The sequence below is a fragment of the Ochotona curzoniae genome, unplaced genomic scaffold, assembly GCF_017591425.1.
Source record: "Ochotona curzoniae isolate NIBS_2020 unplaced genomic scaffold, NIBS_Ocur_1.0 contig_523, whole genome shotgun sequence".
NCBI classification, from domain to species: domain Eukaryota; kingdom Metazoa; phylum Chordata; class Mammalia; order Lagomorpha; family Ochotonidae; genus Ochotona; species Ochotona curzoniae.
In genome coordinates, this window is record NW_024466459.1 from 10,353,047 (window position 1) to 10,368,889 (window position 15,843).

General features: G+C 66.4%; 1 protein-coding gene across 3 annotated transcripts in view; it reads right to left on the minus strand.

The window, feature by feature from the left end:
- Positions 1 to 386: 386 nt before the first annotated feature.
- The window catches only part of BAHCC1 (BAH domain and coiled-coil containing 1), a 31,919-nt gene continuing 16,462 nt past the window's right edge, over positions 387 to 15,843 (minus strand). Inside the window, exons 3-28 of one of the 3 annotated variants that reach the window (XM_040989451.1) lie at positions 15,346 to 15,468; positions 11,818 to 13,542; positions 11,599 to 11,704; positions 11,326 to 11,516; positions 11,079 to 11,237; positions 10,820 to 10,986; positions 10,377 to 10,713; positions 9,148 to 9,885; positions 8,429 to 8,437; positions 7,393 to 7,586; positions 7,170 to 7,306; positions 6,835 to 6,963; positions 5,635 to 5,746; positions 5,092 to 5,354; positions 4,729 to 4,889; positions 4,102 to 4,403; positions 3,910 to 4,011; positions 3,669 to 3,831; positions 3,396 to 3,510; positions 3,242 to 3,317; positions 3,047 to 3,155; positions 2,682 to 2,801; positions 2,392 to 2,592; positions 1,181 to 2,331; positions 685 to 921; positions 387 to 593 (exon numbers count right to left, since the gene is read on the minus strand). In XM_040989451.1, the coding sequence (XP_040845385.1) occupies positions 387 to 593; positions 685 to 921; positions 1,181 to 2,331; positions 2,392 to 2,592; positions 2,682 to 2,801; positions 3,047 to 3,155; positions 3,242 to 3,317; positions 3,396 to 3,510; positions 3,669 to 3,831; positions 3,910 to 4,011; positions 4,102 to 4,403; positions 4,729 to 4,889; positions 5,092 to 5,354; positions 5,635 to 5,746; positions 6,835 to 6,963; positions 7,170 to 7,306; positions 7,393 to 7,586; positions 8,429 to 8,437; positions 9,148 to 9,885; positions 10,377 to 10,713; positions 10,820 to 10,986; positions 11,079 to 11,237; positions 11,326 to 11,516; positions 11,599 to 11,704; positions 11,818 to 13,542; positions 15,346 to 15,468 (7,334 nt within the window). Of the gene's footprint in view, positions 594 to 684; positions 922 to 1,180; positions 2,332 to 2,391; positions 2,593 to 2,681; positions 2,802 to 3,046; positions 3,156 to 3,241; positions 3,318 to 3,395; positions 3,511 to 3,668; positions 3,832 to 3,909; positions 4,012 to 4,101; positions 4,404 to 4,728; positions 4,890 to 5,091; positions 5,355 to 5,634; positions 5,747 to 6,834; positions 6,964 to 7,169; positions 7,307 to 7,392; positions 7,593 to 8,428; positions 8,438 to 9,147; positions 9,915 to 10,297; positions 10,714 to 10,819; positions 10,987 to 11,078; positions 11,238 to 11,325; positions 11,517 to 11,598; positions 11,705 to 11,817; positions 13,543 to 15,345; positions 15,469 to 15,843 lie in introns of all 3 variants that reach the window. The other 2 variants (XM_040989450.1, XM_040989452.1) reach the window with 2 other exon arrangements.

Genomic DNA, 15,843 nt, shown 5'->3' on the forward strand with positions numbered 1-15,843 from the left:
CCCCCCTCAGCTCCGCGGGCACAGATGCCTCCGTGCCGACTGGTCGAGGCTGAGAACAGTGCATTTCCAAAGAAAACCCCAGAACAAACTCCCTACACACGCACACGCACACGCACACACACACACACACATCCTCATCACGAGGGTGAGGGACATCCTGGTCCACTTGTCCATAAACACCCCCACCCCCAAACACCGTGTTTACACAGAGAAATAAATAGACAAGACACCTGATTTCTGCGGTCCCTGGTGGGAGACAGCGGAGGTATAGGGAAATATGGCTTGGATTCGAGTCTCTCGTGAACTGCCAAGGTGGGAAAAGAGGGGGGCGGCTGGGGTGCTCTCCTCCAGGGACAGCCCCCGGGGGCCGGGCTCCTCGGGGGCGCTCAGCAGAGCACTGGCACGCCCTCGGCGGTCACCAGGCGTCCTGTGGTGGGGTCGTAAGTGCCGGCCAGGTAGTAGAGGTCGTGCCGGTCCTGGCCGCGCCGGCCGTCGCTCAGCTGCTGGTACTGCTCGCGGCTCACCACCTGGCACTTGTGGGAGATGGTCTGCACGTCGTTCTCGTCCTCATGGTGGGACTGGTACAGCGCGTTCTGCAGGGTGGGCGGGGACACAGCTGCTCTGCGAGGCCGCCCCGGGCTGGCGACCCCGAGCGCAGGGACAGGGCACCTGGCGGGCCCTCACCTTGCCGTCACTCTGCCGCTTCCCCAGCGAGGTCTCCTCGGGGTGGTAAAACCACCTGACGCGCACCACCATGTTGCTGCCCCACGACTCCCACATGCTCTCGATGCGGCCGACGTAGGGCAGGTTGGGCCTCCCAGCCGACAGGAACACGGCGCAGTCCCCGACACGGAGGGTCTCGCTGCCTCGGACGATGGCCTTGTAGAACAGCTTCCTGGCCTTCCCTTTCACGCCACGCCTCTGCAGGGCACACAGCCAGGGCCAAGGGGTGCTGAGGGCGCGGCAGGTGGGCAGGGGGTGGGTAGGTGGGCAGGGGCTGCTGGGGGGCCAAGACGGGCATGTGGGACACGCTCCACCCACACAGCACAGCTCGTCAGATGCTGAGCCGGAAGCCTTGGCGCCCTGCCCGCCCCCGGCTGCGGGCACAGGGGCACCCGGAGGCCTTCAGTGCTTGTCTTCACTGCACTGTGTACGTGTGAGACGGGGGAGGGGCCCCTACCTGCGTGGGGTTTCCTGACCACTCCCACAGCTGCCGGGCGGGCAGGAAGGCTGCCATCTTTGGCCGGCTCTCGGTGGACGGCAGCCGCTGCCTCCGAGAGAGCTCCTTGGCTTTGGAGAAGCCCAGGGTCTCCTTGCGTTTGAGCTTGTTCCTGCCACTGCTGGGTCCTGTGCCAGCGCCCATGCTGGCCACCGCTGCCCTGGATAGGAAGCAGCGGGGCGCGTGGGTGTGGGGGCCGCCTCCCTTGGAGTGCAGGGCCTCGGGTGGCGCCAGCAGGGCGGGCACCGGCTGGGCCAGGCGGGTCTGCAGCAGCAGGGCCGGGTCCTCGTCGTCCGAGCTGTAGGATGAGTCCTCGTTATCGGAGGAGCAGAGGCTGGACGTGGACACGGAACCCGAGGAGGAGGAGGTGGACGAGGCGGACGAGGAGGAGGAGGTGGGCAGGCGGGTAAGGAAGCGGGGTGGCACGCCGGCCGCCAGTCCCGGACTGTCGTCATCGTCGTCCGAGTAGGAGCTGTGGCAATCGCTGTCACAGGGCAGGGAGAACTCAGCCTGGCCCGTGTACTTGCGCAGTGCCAGCCCCACAGGCAGCGAGTGGACAGGTGCCCGGCCCTTCTTGTCCTTGCCCGCCAGGGCCGGGTGTGCATAGCTGGGGCTGGGCAGAGGCCGTGCCAGCTTGGGGCCAAAGTCTTTGTCACCCACCAGCAGTGCCTTGCAGTTCTTGTTCTTAGGGGAGGTGACACCCTCGTGGTCCAGCTTGACCAGGAACTCGCCGCTCGCCCGCCGCCGCCCGCCAGCCCGCTCAGCCTCCGCCCGCTCTGCCTTTTTGGCCCGCAGCAGCCTGTGGGCTCCCCCGGGCAGCCCGGGGCCTGCCCCACTGCCCAGGAAGGGTGCATAGGAGTTGGCCAGGCTGCTGAAGGAGTCGGCGCGGAAGCCGTTGCCGAAGACCGGCGCGGACACGCTGTGCACCGGGAACAGGGCCTCACGGGCCCGCAGCCTCCTGGCGCTGCCGTTGAGCTGAAAGAGGTTCTGCAGCAGCCCGGGGCCTTTGCCAGCAGCCACCTTCCGCTTGCTCTGTGTCACGGCCGACCAGCTCAGCAGGGGGCTGCAGCGGCGTCCCAGGAAGTGGTCCGAGGCCCCTGGTGGGGCTTTGCCTGTGGGGAGAAAGGAGGTAGGGTAGGGTCAGCTGGGCTCACTCACAGCACCACCCATGCGACCCCCTTGCCGGTCCCGGCAGGTACCAGTCTTGTCCTTGCCAACAGATTTCTTCCCAGGGGTCTTGGACTCGGAGCTGTCCTGCACTTTGGGCGACAGGCTGGGGGTGGGGGCTTCACTGGGCAAGGGGGCCTCGCTGGATGCCTTCTTGGTCCTGCGGCAGTTGGTGGACACCAGCAGGGCTGGAGAGGGTTCCGTGCCTGTGGGTAGAGGGGGCGAGAGGCTCGGGGCCGCGTCCGTGGGGATGGACGGACTGCCGGATGGCCGGTGGAGGGCTATGGGGGCTCACACTGGATCTTGAAGTCGGGGGGCAGCAGCCTGATGTTGGAAACGGCAATGTGGCCCGTGTCACCGTCATCGAACTCCACCACCACCGAGTCCGGGTCCTCCTCCTCGTCGCTCGAGGCTCCTGCACAGAGATGGCCAGATGGGCCCTGAGGCTCGCGTGGCCCGGGGTGTCATGACTGAACGTCAGGGCCACCGCAGGCCAGGCCGCCCTAGCACACCGGCACAGGTACACACACAGGCGGCCCCAGCCTCGGGGTGGGAGCCTGGACCAGGGCAGCTGGCTCCCGTGTGCTGGATGCCCTGACACAGCGGGCCCCCAGGGAAGCTGGTTCTGTGCCCAGCTCAGGAGGGAGGACTGAGGCTCACCTCGGATCACGTTGCCAGGGTACAGGCACCGAGACTTCTGGCTCCAGTAGGCACAGACCCGGGTGCCAGGCGGGAGGTAGCGGCTGGACTGTGGTCGGACGTCGAGCACCTAGAGGGAAGGCACGTGTGGCTGCCATGGGCGGGCAGGCCTTGATTTCAGCCCTCTCTAGCCGGCCGGCCAGGAACCGCCCTTACCGCCTCCTGCAGCAGCTGCTCCAGCGAGTAAATGCGCTGGCGGTTGCCTCTCTCGCCCTCAATGACGATGCTGTAGCTGGAGGAGCGGGCAACGTGAGAGTGGGGGACGCGTGTGAGGGCAGGGGAGGGGCGCGGGGCACGCGTGCGGCCTCACATGTCTGGTGGGTGCAGCGTCCTCACGCTGCCCGCGTACAGCAGGCTGTCCTCCTTGGGGATGAGCACCGGGAGCCCATCCTGCAGATCCTCCTTGTGGATGGTGCAGGAGCGCGCTGGGGTAAACCACCAGGAGTCAGTGCATCTTCCCCACCCCCAAGAGCCCCAGCCCCACCACAGGCCCCGCCCAGGCCCACAAGGCCCCGCCCCCACAGGCCCCGCCCCGCAGGCCCCGCCCCCGCAGGCCCCGCCCCACAGCCTTCCTGCCACTCACCCAGGGTTGCACTCTGCTCCACACTCAGAGCCCCCCTGGCCGACCCTGCTCCTTCTTCCTCTTCCTCTTCGTCCTCATCCTCAAAGCTGCTGTTGTCATCCATCTCCAACTCACCCTGGCTAGCAAAGCTCTCCAGCAGCCGGTTCACCGCGCAGCCCTGGCCCTGGTGGGGGATGCGGGGCTCAGGCAGGGGGAAAGGAATGTGGGCCTGGCCAGGTGCCCTTGGAGGGAGCAGGGCTACCTGCTTGCCGGTGGTCTTCACCTTGCCTGGTTTCCTGCCCTTCCCCAGGACGGCCTTGGCGTTGCGGGCTGACAGGGTGATGGACAGTGCTCCTTTCTTCCGCTGAGGGAGGTAGGGAGGGGGCTGAGTCTCTCGGTCCCCACCCGTCTGGGCCCGCCCGTGTCTGAGGGGTGGGGCTGAGGGGGGCCTCACCCGCAGGGCGGCTGGCAGCACTGCACTCTTGCGTGTTGCCCTCTTGAGGCGCTCGCTGGCCAGCTTGTTGCCCTCGGCGCGGCAGGGGAAGGCCCGTGCGGGTCCAAACAGCACATCCCTGCCAGGGGTGGCCCCTGGCTCCGCCCGCAGGCTGGCTCTGGCCTTGTTCTTAGCTCTCTTCTTGCCGGAGGCACCTGAGAGCCTCCGGCCTGCCGCCCGCTCCAGCTTGGCACCCACCTTGACTTTGCTGGTCCTTCTCTTGATCTTGACCTCACCCTCAGGGCTGGATAGGTGGCAGGGCCCTGGCAGGGAGGAGAGGCCATCACGGGGTTCCCCTGTGGCCTCTGGGGGGAGGGGTGCAGTCACGGGGTCCCACTGGTGGCCTCTGGGGGGAGGGGTGCCATTACGGGGTCCCACAGGTGGCCTCTGCGGGGAGGGGTGCAGTCACGGGGTTCCCCTGTGGCCTCTGGGGGTAGGGGTGCAGTCACGGGGTTCCCCTGTGGCCTCTGGAGGGAGGGGTGCCGTCACGGGGTCCCACAGGTGGCCTCTGGGGAGATGGGTGCAGTCACGGGGTCCCACTGTGGTGGCCACTACCAAGCAGCTGTGTGAGGTGCAGTGGGTGAGTACCTAGCAGGCCCTGTCTCTCCTTCTTTTTCTTGGCCTTCTGGTTGGCTTCCATCTTGACCACAGAGGAGGGGGACGGCCCCAGGACCGCCACGCTGGCCCCTGCGTGCAGCAGCATCCCAGGCTCAGGCACAGTGGCTCGGTCATCCTCGCTGTCGTAGCCGCTGCCTGTGGGGGTCAGGGTACCCAGAGAATGCCCACAGTGGCCCTCTGGGGAGGGGCTGGGCCCCCAGGCTCTGCTTCCAACTTCCCTGGGGCTTCTTGTGGAAGGGCTGGGCCAGGGAGGGGGCTTTCACGTTAACCGGTGACGACCTGATGACCGCGGGGGTCTACCTGCCCCTCCCCCAGCTGCAGCTCCCCTTGCACTTGCCTGCCTCTGGCTGGGCTGGAAACTTGGGCACGTCTCCGCCGGGCTGTGGGTGCCGGGAGGCTCCGGGCGCCGTGGCCTTCTTAGCTCGGGAGAGCTTTGTGCGGATGCGCCTCCCTGGGGTGGCCTCCTTTCGTGGGAAGGGACCCAGCCCGGCAGGCAGTCCCTGGCTTCTGACCTTCGGCCTCAGCTGGGACACCTGGTGGGCCACCGCCGAGGCCAGCTCCCCCTGGCCGCTGTGCTTCCTGCACCGCACCTTGTCCTGCAAGCAAGGCAGTGGCTTTGCGACAGAGCCCCTCGGGTCTGAGTCGCACTGCCCATGTCACCCGAGGAAGTGGCACCTCTGAAGGGGCTGGCAGGGTGTCCACCTAGGGGACTGATGTGGTGTACCACCACCGTGGATGTGGTGTGGGTCAGCTTCAGGAGGGCTACAGGTGCTGGCCCCACAAGGATGAGCCCCCCGGACATTGGGGAGGAGCGCCATGGAGCCTGCCTGCTGGCCGGTGCTGGCAGGGCTCACTCTGTGTGCACCCGGGACTCACCGCAGCCTGCAAGCCGGTGTACATGCTCTTCTCCAGTCTGCTCCGTTTCTTGGGGGGCTCTCCTGCACCTCGCAGTTCGGCACACAGCAGGCTCAGGCTGGCCCGCACCGCCCTGGGACACAGGGCAGACCTCCTGTCCGTGAGAGCCCCCACCCCAGGGCCCTGCCCCGTCCTCCAGGCTGGGAGCTGGGTGAGCATCAGGCCTGCCTGTAGCCCCTCAGGCACTCCCAGATCCTGCTGACCCCTACTCGGCTCCCCCAGCACCCCAAGCCAACAACATCACTTCCTGTGGCTTCTCAGACCCCGCCCCCTACCGGCAACATTTTGTGTCAGAGAGAGAATTACCCTGGCCTGACCTTGGCCTTTGGGCCACGTCCCTTTTTATCTTCCTGTCCAGAGAGGCACCCAGACCTCAGCGGCCAGGCAGGAAGCCACCACGGGTCCTGCCAGCACACACACCTGCCCCCCATTTCCCACGGCAGCAGGTCCACGGGCACCCAGCCTGCCCAGAAATGGGAAGGGCAAGGCCAGGGGCCTGCTCTAGGTTCTGGTTCTGTTCCCAGGTTTTAAAGCTGCCACTGGCGAGCAGGCCCTGGCCTCCAGTCCGAGTGCCAAGGGGCTGAGATGCAGACGTGGGCTGGGCTTCCTGGCAGGGGTATGCTCAACAGAACGTGGGCTGACTCTGCTGGTCTCCCTGGCCTTTCCACTCCTGGGCAGCACTCACAGGGTCCCCTTCGGGCAGGACAGACGGGTAGTCGGGAAGGCCCCGCCACACCGTGCATGCCCCTCCCCGTCACCTTCCCCGCATTCGCTAACGTCTTGTGGCATAAAGCCCTGAGATTAATTTTTGCCTCTGTGTTAATTGAAGGAACCGTTTAGTGCCGATTTAACTATTATTACCAAATCATCAGGATGGATGCAGGGCGCCGGGCGTGCGCCAATCGTGTTTGGAGGCGCTCGGAGGATTTACGCAAATGGGCCTGCCGGGAGAGGCAATTTGTAGCCGAGAAGGACAATTATGCCCAGCCCAGGAGTGCGCCGGGCGGGAACGATGCTCACAGCGGCCGGGCGTGACCAGCAGCTCCACCCCCCTCCTCTGGGGCCCTGCCACTGCCAGGAGACGGCCTAGGAGGGGACTAAGGACGGTACACCACTCCCTGCTGATGACACGTGCCACCTCCCACCAGTGCCTAGACTCACTTGACTTTCTTGCTGTCACCCCTGGCCAGCTGGCCCCCAGGACGCAGAGCGGGCAGTGAGCTGGAGTGTCTGCGCTTCCTGGGCCGGCCAGGCCCCCGTCGTGCAGGGCTCCGGGAGCTCTCATCCCTCCTGGGGACAGGAAGGATGTCAGAGCTCCTGCGGCTGGAACACGGGCAACTAGGCGCCCGTCCATCACAGGGCCCTTCTGGGGGCTGGGAAGGGAGCCAGGCAGGTGGCTGCCCCCACATGGAGCTCCTACCGCCTCAACTGTAGCCCAGGGTCTCCTCTTCCCAGCCCCCCCACCTGGGGCTCCACCAGGCTACCCGCCTGCGTACTCATGGTCGTGCCTGCGCTGCAGCCGCGCCAGCTCCCGCTGCTTCTCCTTGTAGCGCCGCTGCAGCTCGGCCAGCCGCACGCGCAGCTCCACCTCCTGGGTGTCTAGCTGCTCAATAGCGACCTTCAGGGGACACACCTGAGGGCGGGGGGCACAGGTGCTGAGGATGGAGCCAGAGGCCTCCCTCACCTATGCCGCCCCCGAGCCCTCGGTCCCCCACTCACAGGCTTGGGCTTGGGGGTCCAGGTGTCCTTGCGTCGCAGGATCTGCATGCGAGCGGTCAGCCTGGGGCTGCTCCTGGGGTCAGTGGCTGGAGGCGGGGCTGAGGCGGCCAGGCTGTCCAGGTCAGCGGCCTCCACCAGAGACCAGGCTGTGGCCAGTGTGGCCAGGTGTCGGAGGTTGAAGGTCAGCACGTCTTCTGCGGCTGAGGGGACAGAAGGGGCAGCATGGGTGGCAGTGACTCCCACAAGGGGCTCCTGGCACCGGGTTCCACCCCAGCAGCTGCCCAGGACCACAGGAACCAGCAAGGGCTGGTGTCCAGCAGCCTGCTCAGCTTCAGCCAGGGAGAAGGGGTCACCCAACAAGTACAGGATGACAGGGCTCCTCACAGCCCTATAGCCACCACCTGTGGCTGGGGACATGGGCAGTGCCACAGACCACCACCCTGGAAGAGGGACACTGAAGCCCTGGCCATGAGACTGAGTGTGTCCTGTCCCAAGACCCTGCTGGCCTGGGCTGGACACAGTGCCCATAGGGACCACCCATGTGGAGGGGTCCGTTCCACCAGACATGGGTTCCAGCCAGCAGGGGGCCTAGGGGTGGTGAGCAGAATGGAGGCCACAGTGTCTGGGGCAGCAACGGGGGCTGACCAGAGCCTGGAGGATGGTGAGACCAAGCCAAAAGTCCACAGGAGCTGGCTGCAGGGCTCCCCCAGGCCCAGTCTGGGGTCCAGGGGACAGAAGAAACGGACAGGAAGGGGCAGCATTCCAGGGGCCACGTGCTGCGAGCATGGAGTTCCTGTCTTGACCGGGCCCAACGCTGTCCCTCTGGGAGGGTGTAGGGTGCTCCTGGGGCTCCTGGTTCTATAGGCCACAGCAAGCCCAGATCCAGGGCCTGCTTAGCAGATGGCTGGCCCTCATGCCGAGCAATATTATGGGGGGGGGGTGCCACCAGGTGTTCAGAGTCCTGTGGACTCAGGCTTAAGCCAAGGTCCAGCTGTCCCCAGCCCAGGACTCTGCCCCACGGGCGCCTTCTGCGAACCCTGCTCCCCTTCTGCTTGCCTCTGACCCACTGTACTACTGGGAGAAGCTGCGCGTGCCTGACAGCGCTGGGGGAGGGCAGGCTTGGAGCTGGTCTCATGCTGGAGACAGCAGGGTGGGTCCTCCACCCTAGACCCGTGGTCTACACATGTCCAGGTGCCACACACACCCATGTCACACGCCTCAGAGTGGCCGTGGCCTTCCAGTGGTCGGTGCCTAGACCAGGTGTCCCTGTGGTCTGGCTGGGTGCCCACTGTGGCAGGGCCTCTCAGGGAGCAGCTCTGCTGGCCATCTCGCCCCGCAGGTCCCAGCAGGAGCCTTGGTAAGCCCGCTCTGCAGTGAGAGTGGCAGATGTGCACATGCAGCCCGGAGGACGGTGGGGGGGACACGGCACCCCGCTGGAATGCTGCCCACAGCGGCCCCAGACAGGATGGCTGCTTCCCCGGGTGGCGAGCAGCTTGCAGTGGAGCTGGAGCCATGCGAAGAGCAGGGCTGGACCACAGTCTGGCCTCCTCCCCTGGGGCCTGGCCAAGCTTTGGCAGGCAGGGCTCCGTCTTCCTGCCCCGGCCTTCTAAGATCTTCCAGACATCGCATGGGGGGTGGGGACCGCGACCACCTATCGGACTGTTGTCCTGGACCCCACTGCCCAAGCCGAGGCTCCAGGCATGGCGGACACATTTCAGGGACCACCAGCTGGCGCCTACAGCCCCTACAGCTCACCTTGCACAGCCTGCTCACTCTGCTGCCGCTGGGTCTCCAGCTCTGCCAGCTCGCTGAGCAGGGCAATGCCGGGCATCCCTGAGCCACGGGGCTGAGTGACTGACAGGTCCACGCTGGGCAGGTCCCCCAGGTTGATGGTGGCAGCCACCAGGGCGTCCAGGCCGGGAAGTGCCCTGGGTGAGTGGCTGCTATCAGGAGGTGTCCTCCAGTCCTCCTCCGAGTCCTCCATGCTTCCTTCCTCCAGCTCAGTCTCCTCAGGGGCTGGGGGTGCCCCCTCATCTTCCAGGGGGCTCGGGCTGACCGCCTGTGATTCCGGGGCGTGGGCATCAGGCGCAGGTCCCCGTGGGCCTTCCTCCCACACCTGCTCCACAGGCTGATCCTCCCGTGCCTCTCCCTGAGTAGAAAGGACCTGGCCAGCAGCCTCTGGGCCTCCTCCTTTGAGGAGGGCTCCGCCCTGCAGTTCTGGCAGCCCCTTGAGTGGGCTGGGGTCTGCTGCCTTCCCCGGGGTGCCCCGCTCGGCGGGACAGGGGGTGGTGAGGTCCTGGGTGGTCTCCTTGGCCCCCGAGCACAGTCCAGGTTCCTCCAGGCTCCTGGGACAGCAGGAAGCCAGTGGTGGTGGCTCGGGTGGGGCCCGAGTTTGCATAGTTTTGGGGTCTGCGAGGTCAGAAGCGAGCGTGTCTGTGGGCAGGGTGGCAAAGCCTGTGCTGGTTGGAGGGTGCACACATCCAGGAGGCAGGTCTGTAAAGGAAGAGGCGGTCAGGGGGCAGCTGGGCAGTGAGTCAAAAGGAAGGGGCCCCCACCTAATCCAGCCCAGGACAAGGGGGTCCCAGGGTCAGTGGCTGAGCAGGGACCTCAGGCTGCACTGTCACAGCCAGCCCCCAACAAAACAGCCTGATGATTCAGTCCTGCTGGCCTGGGGCTGGGTTTGTATTCACCCCACCCGCGGGCAGGCAGCCTGATGTGTAACACAAGTGGACTGTGGGGCCAACCGGTGGGCGGGGGCTGGAGAAGACCCCTCCCCCCCGTGGGCTGTCCCTCTGGGCCTGGCCACACTGAGTCCAGCTGTCAGCCAGCCTTTGCCACGGGCAGGATCAGGACCTTACCACCCCCTGTCCCACCAAGCAGGGGCCCCTGGGAATGCAGGTGGGACAGGAAGCCTGCCCCAGGATCCTTGCCACAGGGACGGGGGGAGGAAAGTCCTTCCTCACCCAACTCCATGCCACGGTTACCTGGCTCCAAAGTGGTGAGGTCCATCCCAGGCTGCTGACTGCTGCTACTCCTATCCTTGGCACCAGGCACCTGGGAGCTGGGCCCAGGGCTGCCGGCCGGGCAGACAGATAAAGTGCACGGGGCAGCAGGTCGTGGGGGTGGGGTGGGGCAGCCAGCAGGGGGCTTCATGGTGGGCGAGTGGCAGCAGGGCGACAACTTGACCGGGCCTGCGGAGGTGGCGGGCGAGGAGGCGCCCTTGGCCGCGGGGGTTAAGGCAACTGGCTTGTGGGTGGACGTGAGGGCCTTCTCTGGGGGCGGCCCCTCAGGCTCCGGGTGCTGCTGATCTTCTGGCTTGCGCTGTCAGGCCAGAGCAGAGTTAGCCGGCTCCGCCCACCCTGTGCCCTGTGCCCTGTGGCAGGAGGCAGGCAGGGATCTCGGCTGGGCATGCCCACAGGGGCAGTACCTGGAATTGCGAGGCCCGCGGCAGCTCCAGTGCCTGTGCCGCCCTCTGCTGCCGCAGCAGCTGGGACCTCGAGTAGACGGGCAGCTGGCCTGGCGGCTGCATGTGCGATGTGGGGCCACGGCCCCCGTACATGGGGGGCCACAACGAGGCCTGGTCCATGACGTCGGCTGTGGGATTGCGGGAGCAGACGAGCCGTCAGCCCTCCTGGCTCCAAGCGGCTGTCTGCCCCTCCCTCCCCACCCCACTTGCAGGCCCTCACCAAGTGTGTGAGGCGCGGTGTGGGGCGTGGGCTCGGAGGGTAGGAGGACCAGCTGTGCGGCGGTGTCCTGGGAAAGGGGGAACACAGAGGGCATCGAGCCGGGCACGGAGGCAGGAAAGCCAGGTGGCAGGTTCTGATGCAGGGCAGGGTGCCCCAGGCCTGAGGAGCACACAGCACAGTGGCAAGTTGGCAGGGGGCAGGGCCCAGGGCACTTTGGGGCACCTGCTCCCAGGGACTCAACACTGACCGTAGGAGTGTCCTCCCATCCACAGGGAGGGACTGCGGGTACGGGGCAGCCAGGGTGGGTGTGCAGGGTGGGGGTGGGGGGCTGGGTCCCCACTCAGCTGGCCGCTTTGCATCAGGAGGTGTGGGGCCAGGTCCCCGGGGCAGCTGCTGGAGGGGTGGATCCGGGCGAATTCCACGAGGTCTTTGCTGTCCCTGCAAGAATCAGGGGTCTCAACCCTGCCCGCTTAGAGACTGCACCGCCAGGGCCCCGTCCACCCTTTTCCTCAGCCCTTACTGCAGTAGTTCACGGCTGGCCAGCCCCAGGCGGTCATCACTCAGCCGTGCTCTCTCCTCCTCGGCTTCCAGGTCTAGCGTGTGTGTTGTACGGGGTCCACCACCGGCTGCAGGGGGCGAGAGGACCAGCAGTGACCCCACCTGGGCAGCTGCTGCCCCAAGGGAGGGTCTCCCTCCCAGTCCCAGGCACCTGTGGGGTCGGCAAGGGCAGGGACCATACCTTTGAAGCCAGGAGCAGCCCGGCCTTGCCTCCCAGCGTTGGTGCTGTAGGCTGACTCGGATCGGCCAGCTGTGTCCTTCTGCCGGGCCAGGGCCACAGCAATGCCCACCGGGGGCTGCCGCACCTCCCCGTCGCCATGCGTGGTGTCGTGCTCCCGGCTGCGGGCACAGTCGGGCCTGTCGGCCGGGCCAGAGCCTTTGGAGGCTGGGAACTTGGCCTCCTGCTGGACACAGCTGGCCTTGAGGGCCCCCAGGCCTACGAAGGGAGCCTTCTGGCCCACGGCTAGGGCCTGGCTGCTATACTGGAGCAGGTTCTTCATGGCTGAGACCTCGTCTGCGGGGGCGGGCAACTCCTGGGGCAGGAGGGCAGCCTGTTGCAGGCCACTGCCGAAGGGGTCCAGGTAGGCTCCACCCTTGCGCTCCTCGCCGACCGCCACAGCAGGGCCCTGAGCGGCCTGCACGCCCCATGGGGGCAGGTGGGGGCCGCCGTAGCCCAGCGAAGCCAGCTCCAGGGACCTGCGCTTGGCCTCACAGCCAGCAGCCGTCGGCTCTACCTCGGGGGCTCCCAAGTGCTGCTGGTGCCGGATCCGGGCTACCTTCTGGACCCCGGCAGGGGCCTCCTTGGCTACCTTGTCTAAAGTGCAGCAGGCCTGGGCAGCCTTCCCGCCCAGCGGGTCCTGGTGACTGGACCTGGCGCAGTCCTGCGAGGGGGCGGGCCACTCGAAGTAGCCGCTCTTGTCCTGCCCACCCTTAGGGAGCCCAGGAAAGGCCGCCTCGGGGACCCCTGCGCCAAGGTACTCCAGACCCTTTAGCCGCGGGTTGAGGGTGGTCTCGAATCCCCCAGGCCGCCTTTCCCCCTTGCCCTCGGCCTTCAGGTGGGCGTAGGAGACCCCGTATGTTGTGGTGTGGTCAGGGGCCATCGTGCCCTCCAGGCGCCGGTCCTTGCCCTCGCCGGCCATGGCACAGGCCTCAGCAGCTTGGAAGGGGCGGCTCTTGTCAGTCAGATGTCCTACGGAAGGCACGAAGGTGGGCCCACTGGCCTTCAGGTCCCGGGAGGCCTTGTCCTGCAGAGGGCAGAGCCCGTCTGGGCCAGCGTGCAACTGGAGGCAGGGGAAAGAACCCGCAGCAGCCGTGCTGAGGGGAGGTGCTGGCCCGGTGGGCAGGCCAGAGGGCACCGTGTAGGACACAGCATGGTGTAGCATCTGCCGGCGCTCCAGGCACTCGCTGAAGGCGGGCCCTGGCTCGGTGGGACCCGCCAGCGCTGCCTCCTTGGCACAGCGTCCTGAAGGCGCAGCGCCTGCGCCTGGCCGTCCCAGCACAGCCCCTGCTGCGCAGTTGAGCAGCGCGGCCGTGCTTCCCTCGCCGTTGAGCACCTTGGCTTTCAGCAGGCAGGAGGCGAGGTGCTTGGGGCGGCCCTCACAGGCCCCACGGGGCATCGTGCTGCCCTCCTTGCAGTGCCCGTCGGCTGGCACGGGCAACACCAGCTTGTGCCGCTCCTTGCCGCCGTCCTCGTCCTTGCTCTCCGCTGCCTGGCTGGCCTTGTCTTTGCCGACGAGGAAGCGGTCGAACTCCTTGGGGGCCTTCGGCAGAGAGCCGGTCTCGCCCCGGTCCCGGCTGCAGGAGCCAACGTGATGGGCGGTGGGCGCAGCCCGGGCCATGCCAGGAAAGCTGTGGTTGGCAGGCAGGAGCGTGGGCTGGGGGGGCAGGTTGCGCAGGTAGAAGTTATCTGTGTGCCAAAGAGCAGAGGTGAACAGCAGTCTGGGAGGGGGTGCCCACTCGTCTCCCCTAACCTGAGGGCCATCACGCAGGGAGCTGTTGCATCCACTCCAAGAACAAACCAAAAACACCATTAAGGCACATGGTGCAGAGAAAGTGGGGTGCCTGATATCCTGCCTTCTGCCCTGGCCCAGTGTCCAGTGCCCATGAGGGTCCCAACAGGTGGGTGGAGTTTCAGGGTCATGGCAGACCTTAGGGGTGCTCCTGCACTTCCTGATATGCCCCCCCCCGCCCCCAGAGAGCGTGGCGCACTGGGGAAGCCTCAGACAACAGCCTGACAGCCCCGGGGACAGTGCCAAACAGGGAGGGGAGTGGTGCCTGGCACGCAGCAGCCAGCCCTCTACCCAGCTCCCGGGCTGCCCCTGTGGGGTGTGGGGGCAGGCGCTGAGTGTCGGGGCCAAACTCTTCTTCCATCTGCGGCTCACTCTGTCCCAGGCCCCAGCCAGCCCGGGCAGGGACACCCTGGCCCCCAGGCAAGGGGCTCCCCGCCTCTCCCGCCCCAGCTGGGTGGGCAGCCAGGGCTGGGGTGGGGTGGGCATAGAAGAAACATTTGGAACTTGTAAAACTGTCCTCAGTCATGTAAATTCCTCGTCAATTTCCTGCTAATTAGGAACAAGGGGAAGGGGTAGCCCAGGAGAAACCTAATTAGTTCAATTTCCAAAACCAAATAATGTTCTTGGACAAGGCTGCACCACAATATTGTGAAAGGCGAGAGGCTGGCCAGCACTGCCTCGAGGGAGCCCCAGGCCCAGCTTTGGAGAGTCGGGTTTCTGGGGCCTGGACCAGCCAGCCACCTGTCCCCCCCCACAACCAGGGTGCCCTGGCCCCCAACCCCTGGGCCAGCACACAGCCACAGTCCTCAAGGGACCCCTGCCCCAGGGGCTGGGCCAGCACACAGCCAAGGTCCTCTAGGGACCCCCCCCAGGGGCAGGGCCAGCACACAGCCACGGTCCTCAAGGGACCCCCCAGGGGCAGGGCAAGGACATAGGCTGGCTGCACACCCAGTAGGCAGAAGAGCAGAGGACAGACGGAGCCCTGGCCGCAGACTCAAAGTTCCTCCCCTGATTGGAGCTCACGGGGTCACCATGACCACACAAGGGCTTGCACATAGTGGAGGACCCTGCCATGACTCCCAGGGACCCCGCTTTGTGAGAGAACTGGGGAAGGGGGGACAAGGGAGGGCTACCATGCCTCCCTTACCACACACACCGGATGCCTTCACAGGGTGGCAAATGTAACCACCTACACTAGACATGCCGGGGAACCCCTGGGCACCCCCCACCTCTCTGCAGGAAGCCCATCCCTCCTGAGGTGCTTCCCACCCCACGGCCCAGCCAAGGGGCCACCTGAGACCCTCTGTCCCCTCTTGCCCCCAACCTGTACCCCCTGACCACTGATTCTGGGGGGACCCAGGAGTGCTCCCTAAAAAGCAGAGAAGAAAGCAGCTCGATCAGAGGCAGGATTTAAGGTCCTGGAGCCACAGTTCCTGACTCCACCTGCCAGTCAGCACCCCTTCTCTAGGGACATCCAGCCCGCGGCCCTCCCCAGTGGCAGCCACGGGCACCGTGAGTTCACACAGCCCAGGTCCAGCAGGTGCAGTGTCTCCTGGGCCTTCCCCCCCACACCCAGGATGCCGGGGGCACAGGTGCAGCCCCCACAGGTGCCCCTGACTTGACTGTTCTGCCTGGCAGGGTCTCCAGGGGCACGTCTACCTGTGCAGACCCCGCCCCCATGGTGCCCACGTGGCACTTGCCTTTTTGGGTTCCATAGAAACGGTGCTGCCCATAGAGAACGTTGCTGTTTCCATGGTGATCCAAGTGGCTCACGGGCAGGAAGGAAGACGCCAGACTCCCCGAGAACCTGGGGTACCCTGGGGCTAGAGAAGCAGGGAGCCAGCTGCAGAGACCAGCATCCCCACCGCCCGGGCCTCCCCGCCGCCCGGGCCTCCCCGCCGCCCGGGCCTCCCCAGCCCGCCGGGCACTTGGCACTGTAGGAGACCGAGCCTGCCAACACATCACGTGGCTCATGGGCAAGGTACATCCAGACAGGACCACAAAGGGGTCCCGAGTGTCTGGGAGGGTCCATGGAATGGACACCCTGCCCAGCTCCAGGCCTTCCTGCACCATCTGGCAGGTCCCTGGCTGTGCTGAGCTCACCAGAAAGCCTGTACCTGACTGGGCCTTCCCCCAGGCCAAGGGAGTGGCCCTCTCCACCACATCATCACGGTCCCTCCCACAGGCCCCCAGCCAGC